The 12,992-nt window shown below is 51.4% G+C and overlaps 1 protein-coding gene across 1 annotated transcript in view; it reads right to left on the bottom strand.

Annotated features, from left to right (window-relative positions):
- LOC106593460 (TBC1 domain family member 30) overlaps nt 1–12,668 on the bottom strand; it is a 30,016-nt gene extending 17,348 nt beyond the window's left edge. Inside the window, exons 1-4 of the mRNA XM_045714102.1 lie at nt 11,925–12,668; nt 6,200–6,364; nt 1,443–1,504; nt 960–1,025 (exon numbers count right to left, since the gene is read on the bottom strand). Coding sequence (XP_045570058.1) covers nt 960–1,025; nt 1,443–1,504; nt 6,200–6,364; nt 11,925–12,459 — 828 coding nt within the window. The 5' untranslated portion in view covers nt 12,460–12,668. The remainder of the gene's footprint in view (nt 1–959; nt 1,026–1,442; nt 1,505–6,199; nt 6,365–11,924) is intronic.
- Nucleotides 12,669–12,992: the final 324 nt, after the last annotated feature.

Below are 12,992 nucleotides of genomic sequence, written 5' to 3'. Positions count from 1 at the left end.
CAAAGCACCGGGGGGCGGCGGCATCATGTTGCGGGGGGTGCTTTGCTGCAAGAGAGACTAATGTGTACTTCACAACATAGATTTGATAGTGTCAAGTGAAGTTAAAAAACAATCCTCACTGTAGGTCTGGGCTAAGCCATTTCTTTTCACCTCTCTGCCTACTGTATGCCGTGGGCGGAGTTTCCTGTCGGACAGAGTGGTGAATGAACGCGCTGCTAACAAGGCAAATACAGGGGAACATAACGAGCACACATTGAATCATGAATGATTCAGAGGGAGCAGTCGAACATAATGAGCACGCATGAATCATTCATGATTCCACTCGTTCAGAGGTAGGCACGATTAGAACTCAGGTGACAAAGAGATCAAAGATAAACCCTGAAGGAGCTGCAAAGCTCCACAGCGGAGATTGGAGTATCTGTCCATAGGACCACTTTAAGCCGTACACTCTACAGAGCTTTAGGGAAGAGTGGGCAGAAAAAAATGCCTTTGGTTAAAGAAAAAAAAATAAGCAAACACGTTTGGTGTTCGCCAAAAGGCATGTGGGAGACTCCCAAAAACATGGGGAAGAAAGTACTCTGGTTAGATGAGACTAAAATTGAGCTTTTTGACCATCAAAATAAATGCTATGTCTGGCGCAATCCCAACACCTCTCATCACCCCAAGAAAACCATCCCCACAGTGAAGCATGGTGGTGGCAGCCCCATGCTGTGGCCGGCCAGTCATTACAAACACCAATCAACTGGGGCCGCTGGCCGGCCAGTCACTACAAACACCAATCAACTGGGGCTGCCGGCCGGCCAGTCACTACAAACACCAATCAACTGGGGCCGCCGGCCGGCCAGTCACTACAAACACCAATCAACTGGGGCCGCTGGCCGGCCAGTCACTATAAACACCGCTGGAGAGATGGGAAGTAGCATCAAATCTGTTACATCAGTAGCTCTACTATGACCTACCCTCTTCCTCCACTCTTTAGGGATGCCTGTAGGAAGTCTGACCACAGCCTTCAGAGCATCATACCACTGGGGAGAGAGAGAGAGAACACACAGATCAGATTCACTAAAATCAGATTCCACCCAGATCAGATTCCAACACAGATCAGATTCCCACACAGATCAGATTCCCACACAGATCAGACTCCCACACAGATCAGACTCACTAAAATCAGATTCCACCCAGATCAGACTCCCACACAGATCAGACTCCAACACAGATCAGATTCCAACACAGATCAGACTCACTAAAATCAGATTCCCACACAGATCAGATTCCCACACAGATCAGATTCCAACACAGATCAGACTCCCACACAGATCAGACTCCCACACAGATCAGACTCCCACACAGATCAGACTCCCACACAGATCAGACATGACATAAATATGATATACACACAGTCACCTGAAACTGGGTTAAAGATGTGACGGGACCATACTGACCTGTTGGAAGCCGTTCTTGCCCAGAGAAGGTTCGATGGTGAACTTTAACCTGGTGTCCACTCCTACAGAGAAGATGTACAGACTGAAAAACTCCACTGTAGCAGAACTGTCAGTCACCACTCAACACACACACACACACACACTACATAGAAAGCTCTCTATAACAAGGCTTAGTGACTAATCAGGTACGTAATATCATCAGTCTAAGTTTAAGTACAGTGACGTGCAGGGAGGGAAATAAGCCTATCCATAACTAATGACGTCGCTGCTCTCCGTGTGCACCTGGGATAAACAAAATCACATTTATCATAGTACTGAAACATGGCGATATGGAAATATATTAGTGACAATGACTTTTCGTTCTTCCAATGATTTAGTCTCAATCTATTTTTCACCTCCACCGAACAGCTGTGAGGGGCTAGGCTCTCTGGGGCTAATCATTACGCAAATACTGTGGCAAAACGTTTCTTAAAACGGGAGCAAACGGTACTAAACAGGGTGGCATCTACCCAAATTTGTCCAATAAAAAAAAACTATTGTTTTTCTCTGTTTGCTTCCTAAACGGTAAACGTTTCCATAACGAATACGCCCCAGGTTGTGTTTTATTAGGATGTTGCTGTCCGTTACGGTGGTGAAATGAAACAAACGGGAAAGAGAAGGATTCAGACTGAACCCGTTCCTCCAGCCTTAACCTGTCCGGCGGCCAGCCAACGACCACAGAGCCGCCATTTACCCCGCTCTGCACGGCTTCATGTTACAGCTCACACCGGTCTCTCTAACTCTCCCCCACCTACACTAACCTTCTATACCGGTCTGAGCGCTGTCTGTCTCCGCCATGTTGACATCTGGTCAGGTCTTCTATAGCTGGCTAGCTGCTGACCTGGGTCTCTCCGAGCACTGTCTGGGCTAGGCTACATGTAGCTAGGCTACATCAGCAGACGGGCTAGCTACAGATAGATATGACTAGACCTATGGGCTAGGCTACATGTAGCTAGGCTACATCACCAGACGGGCTAGCTACAGATAGATATGACTAGACCTATGGGCTAGGCTACATGTAGCTAGGCTACATCAGCAGACGGGCTAGCTACAGATAGATATGACTAGACCTATGGGCTAGGCTACATGTAGCTAGGCTACATCAGCAGACGGGCTAGCTACAGATAGATATGACTAGACCTATGGGCTAGGCTACATGTAGCTAGGCTACATCAGCAGACGGGCTAGCTACAGATAGATATGACTAGACCTATGGGCTAGGCTACATGTAGCTAGGCTACATCACCAGACGGGCTAGCTACAGATAGATATGACTAGACCTATGGGCTAGGCTACATGTAGCTAGGCTACATCAGCAGACGGGCTAGCTACAGATAGATATGACTAGACCTATGGGCTAGGCTACATGTAGCTAGGCTACATCAGCAGACGGGCTAGCTACAGATAGATATGACTAGACCTATGGGCTAGGCTACATGTAGCTAGGCTACATCAGCAGACGGGCTAGCTACAGATAGATATGACTAGACCTATGGGCTAGGCTACATGTAGCTAGGCTACATCACCAGACAGGCTAGCTAGAGATGGATATGACTAGACCTATGGGCTAGGCTACATCACCAGACGGGCTAGCTACAGATATATATGACTAGACCTATGGGCTAGGCTACATGTAGCTAGGCTACATCACCAGAAAGGGCTAGCTAGAGATGGATATGACTAGACCTATGGGCTAGGCTACATGTAGCTAGGCTACATCACCAGACGGGCTAGCTACAGATGGATATGACTAGACCTATGGGCTAGGCTACATGTAGCTAGGCTACATCACCAGACGGGCTAGCTACAGATGGATATGACTAGACCTATGGCCTAGGCTACATGTAGCTAGGCTACATCACCAGACGGGCTAGCTACAGATGGATATGACTAGACCTATGGGCTAGGCTACATGTAGCTAGGCTACATCACCAGACGGGCTAGCTACAGATGGATATGACTAGACCTATGGGCTAGGCTACATGTAGCTAGGCTACATCACCAGACGGGCTAGCTACAGATGGATATGACTAGACATATGGGCTAGGCTACATGTAGCTAGGCTACATCTGACAGCAACATCCAATAGAAGACGACATGAAATGAAGGAATTCAACTAGTGGGCTTTAGTTCTATCATCCTATCAGCCCTAAAACCGAGTTAACGGGGAAATCACATGAATGAAACGCCTTGTAAAATATCACCATGATTTCAGAACCACAATGAATGAATGAACAGCCCCCCCATCACAACGAGCAGTGACATGTTATTCTGTACAGACAGACCACAGAGCACAGAGAGTATCAATCAGGCCGGAGCTGAACGGGCTCCGGGAGGTGAACGGGATCCGGTCGGTCACCTGGCTCTAACGTGCAGAGCAGACGGGGTGCTCTACGGGAGATGCCGTTCCTTTTCTTCAGCACGTTACTGATGATGTTACCGACACCGCTCGAACCCTGCCGCGACACACACGGTCCAGACCGAGCCCTCCGACCCGCGTTAAACCGGGCCTGCTTCATTTCCCCAATCAAACCCGACACACGCACCGTGTAGACTACAAGTTATTATCCGTAGACTACATTCATGTTTTTTTATTTTTCCCTTTTGTGCTGCTGCTTCAATATATAAAAAAATAAATAAAAATGTCCGTTATTCCCTCCGTCCCACGCGAATCCCGTCGTCTAGCTGCTCCACAACAGCCCGGTGTCTTCCAGGGAGGGAGATTGATCTTTCCGTCTCCGGTCCAACACAACAACTGTCAACAGTCTCCAGCCTACAGGAACATGGCCTTGATGTTTGTTCCATCCAGGAGGAATTCGCACGCAATTATGCCTTTAAAATAAAAGAGTTGCTAGAATATATATAGATCTGTCTTAAATCGATAATCAGATATCAGTTCTCCCTCTAACCGAGGAGATGCGGCTCTGCAGCGGTCTCAGGAGCAGCTGCCCCGGTATACACCCTTACCCAGCGCCGCAGGGAGGGGAGGGGAGGGAGGGATGCGGTATGATGGAGGGAGGAGAGGAAAGCCGTGATGAAGTAAATGTAAAAGGGAGGGGTGGAGAGGGGAAGATCGGTAGGGCAACAACCCCCAAAAAGAGAGCCGTAGTGAATGGAAATACAGCCATCTCTGCTACATCACTAGCTAACAAGGAATGTATGAGTCTCAGCCAATAGGGTGGGAGCACGACACTACACGGGGAATAGGGTGGGAGCGCGACACGACACGGGGAATAGGGTGGGAGCGCGACACGACACGGGGAATAGGGTGGGAGCGCGACACGACACGGGGAATAGGGTGGGAGCACGACACTACACGGGGAATAGGGTGGGAGCACGACACTACACGGGGAATAGGGAGCTCGACACGGGGAATAGGGAGGGAGCGCGACACGACACGGGGAATAGGGTGGGAGCGCGACACTACACGGGGAATAGGGTGGGAGCACGACACTACACGGGGAATAGGGTGGGAGCGCGACACGACACGGGGAATAGGGAGGGAGCGCGACACGACACGGGGAATAGGGTGGGAGCGCGACACTACACGGGGAATAGGGTGGGAGCGCGACACGGGGAATAGGGTGGGAGCGCGACACGGGGAATAGGGTGGGAGCGCGACACGGGGAATAGGGTGGGAGCGCGACACGGGGAATAGGGAGGGAGCGCGACACGACACGGGGAATAGGGTGGGAGCGCGACACTACACGGGGAATAGGGTGGGAGCGCGACACTACACGGGGAATAGGGTGGGAGCACGACACTACACGGGGAATAGGGAGGGAGCACGACACGGGGAATAGGGAGGGAGCACGACACGGGGAATAGGGTGGGAGCACGACACTACACGGGGAATAGGGAGCGCGACACGGGGAATAGGGAGCGCGACACGGGGAATAGGGAGGGAGCGCGACACGGGAATAGGGTGGGAGCGCGACACGGGAATAGGGTGGGAGCGCGACACGGGGAATAGGGTGGGAGCGCGACACTACACGGGGAATAGGGTGGGAGCGCGACACTACACGGGGAATAGGGTGGGAGCGCGACACTACACGGGGAATAGGGAGCGCGACACTACACGGGGAATAGGGAGCGCGACACTACACGGGGAATAGGGAGCGCGACACTACACGGGGAATAGGGAGCGCGACACTACACGGGGAATAGGGAGCGCGACTACACGGGGAATAGGGAACGCGACTACATAGGGAGCGCGACTACATAGGGAATAGGGAGCGCGACTACATAGGGAATAGGGAGCGCGACTACATAGGGAATAGGGAGCACTACATAGGGAATAGGGAGCACTACATAGGGAATAGGGAGCACTACATAGGGAGCACTACATAGGGAGCACTACATAGGGAGCACTACATAGGGAGCACTACATAGGGAGCACTACATAGGGAGCACTACATAGGGAATAGGGAGCACTACATAGGGAATAGGGAGCACTACATAGGGAATAGGGAGCACTACATAGGGAATAGGGAGCACTACATAGGGAATAGGGAGCACTACATAGGGAGCACTACATAGGGAGCACTACATAGGGAGCACTACATAGGGAGCACTACATAGGGAGCACTACATAGGGAGCACTACATAGGGAGCACTACATAGGGAATAGGGAGCACTACATAGGGAATAGGGAGCACTACATAGGGAATAGGGAGCACTACATAGGGAATAGGGAGCACTACATAGGGAATACTTACTTCTCTTCTGGGACACGGCCTGAAGACAGGCGGTGATGATGTCATAGTTCTTCTGGAGCTTGTGAGCGAGGCGATCTCTCCGCTTCAGCTGGCGTAGCAGCTTGGCTGACTGGAGACCCGTCCTGTAGAGAACCTCCTCTACGATACAGCTCAACTCTCCTGGTGCTGGGAACACAATATAGATATATAGATATATAGAGCAGCTTGGCTGACTGGAGACCCGTCCTGTAGAGAACCTCCTCTACGATACAGCTCAACTCTCCTGGTGCTGGGAACACAATATAGATATATAGATATATAGAGCAGCTTGGCTGACTGGAGACCCGTCCTGTAGAGAACCTCCTCTACGATACAGCTCAACTCTCCTGGTGCTGGGAACACAATATAGATATATAGATATATAGAGCAGCTTGGCTGACTGGAGACCCGTCCTGTAGAGAACCTCCTCTACGATACAGCTCAACTCTCCTGGTGCTGGGAACACAATATAGATATATAGATATATATAGAGCAGCTTGGCTGACTGGAGACCCGTCCTGTAGAGAACCTCCTCTACGATACAGCTCAACTCTCCTGGTGCTGGGAACACAATATAGATATATAGATATATAGAGCAGCTTGGCTGACTGGAGACCCGTCCTGTAGAGAACCTCCTCTACGATACAGCTCAACTCTCCTGGTGCTGGGAACACAATATAGATATATAGATATATAGAGCAGCTTGGCTGACTGGAGACCCGTCCTGTAGAGAACCTCCTCTACGATACAGCTCAACTCTCCTGGTGCTGGGAACACAATATAGATATATAGATATATAGAGCAGCTTGGCTGACTGGAGACCCGTCCTGTAGAGAACCTCCTCTACGATACAGCTCAACTCTCCTGGTGCTGGGAACACAATATAGATATATAGATATATAGAGCAGCTTGGCTGACTGGAGACCCGTCCTGTAGAGAACCTCCTCTACGATACAGCTCAACTCTCCTGGTGCTGGGAACACAATATAGATATATAGATATATAGAGCAGCTTGGCTGACTGGAGACCCGTCCTGTAGAGAACCTCCTCTACGATACAGCTCAACTCTCCTGGTGCTGGGAACACAATATAGATATATAGATATATAGAGCAGCTTGGCTGACTGGAGACCCGTCCTGTAGAGAACCTCCTCTACGATACAGCTCAACTCTCCTGGTGCTGGGAACACAATATAGATATATAGATATATAGAGCAGCTTGGCTGACTGGAGACCCGTCCTGTAGAGAACCTCCTCTACGATACAGCTCAACTCTCCTGGTGCTGGGAACACAATATAGATATATAGATATATAGAGCAGCTTGGCTGACTGGAGACCCGTCCTGTAGAGAACCTCCTCTACGATACAGCTCAACTCTCCTGGTGCTGGGAACACAATATAGATATATAGAGCAGCTTGGCAGCAGCTACTCTTCCTGGGGTTTATTATGGATCCCCATTAGTTCCTGCCAAGGCAGCAGCTACTCTTCCTGGGGTTTATTATGGATCCCCATTAGTTCCTGCCAAGGCAGCAGCTACTCTTCCTGGGGTTTATTATGGATCCCCATTAGTTCCTGTCAAGGCAGCAGCTACTCTTCCTGGGGTTTATTATGGATCCCCATTAGTTCCTGCCAAGGCAGCAGCTACTCTTCCTGGGGTTTATTATGGATCCCCATTAGTTCCTGCCAAGGCAGCAGCTACTCTTCCTGGGGTTTATTATGGATCCCCATTAGTTCCTGCCAAGGCAGCAGCTACTCTTCCTGGGGCCAGCAAAAATAAGGCAGTAATATACACATTATAATACAATTTTTAAACATTAAAAATGCATTTTATAAACAGACTTCACAATACATGAAGTGTGAGGGAGTGAGTGACAGACAGTAGTAGATTTAATGTGATCTGATGATTTCAGAGTAATATTGGCCTGTAGTAGATTCAATGTGATCTGATGATTTCAGAGTAATATTGGCCTGTATCCACGTTTCCATCCACAGTTCCTATGCCAGTAAAGTAATACCATATAAAAAAAAAAAAATTAACATTTTTTTCAGTACAATTTTATAATAATGGTTACAGATCATTTGTTCATTTTACATGGGATCTTTTGTGTCCGTAAAATGAATTATGTGAGAAATGGCCGAGGAAACGCCTATATACACAAATACTAAATATATTTATACACAAATGTTTATTTTGTATTTTTATTTCACCTTTATTTAACCAGGTTAGGCTAGTAGAGAACAAGTCCTTTATTTAACCAGGTAGGCCAGTTGAGAACAAGTCCTTTATTTAACCAGGTAGGCTAGTTGAGAACAAGTCCTTTATTTAACCAGGTTAGGCTAGTAGAGAACAAGTCCTTTATTTAACCAGGTAGGCTAGTTGAGAACAAGTTCTCATTTACAACTGCGACCTGGCCAAGATAAAACTCAGAAAACATTTGAGAGTCAAACCATGATGAGGTGTGCAGTCCTCCCACTACGACGTGATGATCAACTGCTCAGGGTGGTGAAAGAGCTGTGAGTTCAATGCTGCTTTTCAATAGAGAGTCTAGTGACATGATGATCAACTGCCGTCTGACAAATACAATATTATCGCTGTTATCCAAAATAATCCCATCATGTAGGCTGAACCCCCCCACTGTATCCTAGAGCTGGACTCCCCCCACTGTATCCTAGAGCTGGACCCCCCCACTGTATCCTAGAGCTGGACCCCCCCACTGTATCCTAGAGCTGGACTCCCCCCACTGTATCCTAGAGCTGGACCCCCCCCACTGTATCCTAGAGCTGGACCCCCCCACTGTATCCTAGAGCTGGACCCCCCCACTGTATCCTAGAGCTGGACCCCCCCACTGTATCCTAGAGCTGGACTCCCCCTCACTGTATCCTAGAGCTGGACCCCCCCACTGTATCCTAGAGCTGGACTCCCCCCCACTGTATCCTAGAGCTGGACTCCCCCACTGTATCCTAGAGCTGGACCCCCCCCACTGTATCCTAGAGCTGGACTCCCCCCACTGTATCCTAGAGCTGGACTCCCCCCCCCCACTGCATCCTAGAGCTGGACTCCCCCCCCCACTGTATCCTAGAGCTGGACTCCCCCCCACTGTATCCTAGAGCTGGACAACCCCCCCCCACTGTATCCTAGAGCTGGACTACCCCCCTGTATCCTAGAGCTGGACTACCCCCCCCACTGTATCCTAGAGCTGGACTCACCCCCCACTGTATCCTAGAGCTGGACTCACCCCCCACTGTATCCTAGAGCTGGACTACCCCCCCCACTGTATCCTAGAGCTGGACCCCCCACTGTATCCTAGAGCTGGACCCCCCCACCCCACTGTATCCTAGAGCTGGACCCCAACCCCCACTGTATCCTAGAGCTGGACTCCCCCCCACTGTATCCTAGAGCTGGACCCCCCCACTGTATCCTAGAGCTGGACTCCCCCCACTGTATCCTAGAGCTGGACTCCCCCCCACTGTATCCTAGAGCTGGACTCCCCCCCACTGTATCCTAGAGCTGGACTCCCCCCACTGTATCCTAGAGCTGGACCCCCCCCCCACTGTATCCTAGAGCTGGACTCCCCCCCACTGTATCCTAGGGCTGGCCCCCCCCACTGTATCCTAGAGCTGGACCCCCCCACTGTATCCTAGAGCTGGACCCCCCCACTGTATCCTAGAGCTGGACCCCCCCACTGTATCCTAGAGCTGGACCCCCCCCCACTGTATCCTAGAGCTGGACTCCCCCCCACTGTATCCTAGAGCTGGACTACCCCCCACTGTATCCTAGAGCTGGACTCCCCCCCCACTGTATCCTAGAGCTGGACCCCCCCCCCACTGTATCCTAGAGCTGGACCCCCCCCCCACTGTATCCTAGAGCTGGACTACCCCCCTGTATCCTAGAGCTGGACTACCCCCCCACTGTATCCTAGAGCTGGACCCCCCCCACCCCACTGTATCCTAGAGCTGGACTCCCCCCACTGTATCCTAGAGCTGGACCCCCCCACTGTATCCTAGAGCTGGACTCCCCCACTGTATCCTAGAGCTGGACCCCCCCACTGTATCCTAGAGCTGGACCCCCCCACTGTATCCTAGAGCTGGACTCCCCCCACTGTATCCTAGAGCTGGACTCCCCCCCCCCACTGCATCCTAGAGCTGGACTCCCCCCCACTGTATCCTAGAGCTGGACTCCCCCCCCACTGTATCCTAGAGCTGGACTACCCCCCCACTGTATCCTAGAGCTGGACTACCCCCCCCACTGTATCCTAGAGCTGGACTCACCCCCCACTGTATCCTAGAGCTGGACTACCCCCCCCCACTGTATCCTAGAGCTGGACCCCCCCCACCCCACTGTATCCTAGAGCTGGACCCCAACCCCCACTGTATCCTAGAGCTGGACCCCCCCCACTGTATCCTAGAGCTGGACTCCCCCCACTGTATCCTAGAGCTGGACTCCCCCCACTGTATCCTAGAGCTGGACCCCCCCCCACTGTATCCTAGAGCTGGACTCCCCCCACTTTATCCTAGGGCTGGACCCCCCCACTGTATCCTAGAGCTGGACCCCCCACTGTATCCTAGAGCTGGACTCCCCCCCCACTGTATCCTAGAGCTGGACCCCCCCCACTGTATCCTAGAGCTGGACTCCCCCCCCACTGTATCCTAGAGCTGGACCCCCCCCACTGTATCCTAGAGCTGGACTCCCCCCACTGTATCCTAGAGCTGGACTCCCCCCCACTGTATCCTAGAGCTGGACTACCCCCCCCACTGTATCCTAGAGCTGGACTACCCCCCCCCCAACTGTATCCTAGAGCTGGACTACCCCCTGTATCCTAGAGCTGGACTACCCCCCCACTGTATCCTAGAGCTGGACCCCAACCCCCACTGTATCCTAGAGCTGGACTCCCCCCCACTGTATCCTAGAGCTGGACCCCCCCCCCACCCCACTGTATCCTAGAGCTGGACCCCAACCCCCACTGTATCCTAGAGCTGGACTCCCCCCCCACTGTATCCTAGAGCTGGACCCCCCCCACTGTATCCTAGAGCTGGACCCCCCCACTGTATCCTAGAGCTGGACCCCCCCACTGTATCCTAGAGCTGGACCCCCCCACTGTATCCTAGAGCTGGACTCCCCCACTGTATCCTAGAGCTGGACTCCCCCCACTGTATCCTAGAGCTGGACCCCCCCCCACTGTATCCTAGAGCTGGACTCCCCCCCACTGTATCCTAGAGCTGGACCCCCCCCACTGTATCCTAGAGCTGGACCCCCCCCCACTGTATCCTAGAGCTGGACCCCCCCCACTGTATCCTAGAGCTGGACCCCCCCCCCCACTGTATCCTAGAGCTGGACCCCCCCCACTGTATCCTAGAGCTGGACCCCCCCCCACTGTATCCTAGAGTTGGACCCCCCCCACTGTATCCTAGAGCTGGACCCCCCCCCCCACTGTATCCTAGAGCTGGACTACCCCCCACTGTATCCTAGAGCTGGTGGCTAGAGCGCATGTGCCATGACCAGAGTTGCCACATTTGCTATTTAATGGAACAGTTTTTTGTACAAAACAATCTGTCGTTCTGCCCCCTGAACAAGACAGTTAACCCGCTGTTCCCCCGTAGGCCGTCGTTGTAAATAAGAATGTGTTCTTAAATGACTTGCCTCGTTAAATAAAAGGTAACACATAAACATATATATATATATATATATTTAATACAAATTGAACTGACCTTTCTGAGACAGGTAGCTGACCTGATGTCTCCTGGTGTGTTTCTCCTGTAGTTCCTGGAGGAAACTGGACCCAGTATTACTACGGCAGAACAGCTCCGAACTGGACGCCTCGGTACTACTATCCGGGCTGTCGACACTGATCCGGGCGCTACTGTAGGTGTCATACAACTCCACCAACAGACAGTCCACTATGGAGGAACGAGGAACTCGGTGATCCCGACCCTGAAGCTCTCCAAGGATCACACGATCACCGGATTCACACCCCGGGCCGTTCTGGGGATACAGACTCGGGGATGGTGTGGTGTCGTTATTGAAGCAGTCTCTCGGTCTCTTTGAGACATAGTCTGTGTTGTTTTGGTCTGAAGACGGACGAGAACTAGATCCAGTCCACTGTTGAAACTCCGAGAAACCGTGTAAGAGTGACGCGCCTGTACCGGAGTTGATGAATAGTCCGCTCTCCACCTCCGAACAGACGTCGCCGTTACATATGTCTATTTCTAAAAGTTCCGCCACGTTTTCCGCCCGGGACGACATTACAACACGAATAGTCCCCCCTCCCCGTTCGTTACTGTTATTAATTCTGGCGCTTCGTCAAGTTGCCGTCTCTCTCCAAACACATGACCGTTTGAATGGGAAACAGGTGCAACTCGTTTTGTTAAATTGAACACAGATCTATGAAGAGGAAGTTGAGTTCCGGGTCGCATTCCATTCCACTACTCAGGAGTTTCTGTTCGGGAGTTACTCGTTTGCTTCCTGAAACTTCTCAATCTGTCGCACGTTTCCGGAGTCCAGCCCACTGGAAACTCATTCTGTCCCTGTTATTCCGATATCCTTGGGACGTCCCGCCCCCTCCCTCCTCACCTCCCATTGAATTTGACATTTTAAATGGTTAGGTAAAGGTTAAGGTTAGGGACGTCCCCCCTCCCTCCTCACCTCCCATTGAATTTGACATTTTAAATGGTTAAATCGCTCTGGAGAAGTAAATGTAAAATGTAACTGACCTGTCGTCTCTGCTGAGACAATGTAGAATTACAGCGCAGCAAATAAACCGTTTATTAATGAGGATT

This window comes from Salmo salar, unplaced genomic scaffold, assembly GCF_905237065.1.
Source record: "Salmo salar unplaced genomic scaffold, Ssal_v3.1, whole genome shotgun sequence".
Taxonomy (NCBI): domain Eukaryota; kingdom Metazoa; phylum Chordata; class Actinopteri; order Salmoniformes; family Salmonidae; genus Salmo; species Salmo salar.
Note: the sequence above shows the minus strand (reverse complement) of the source record. Positions and strands in the feature narration are given on the sequence as shown.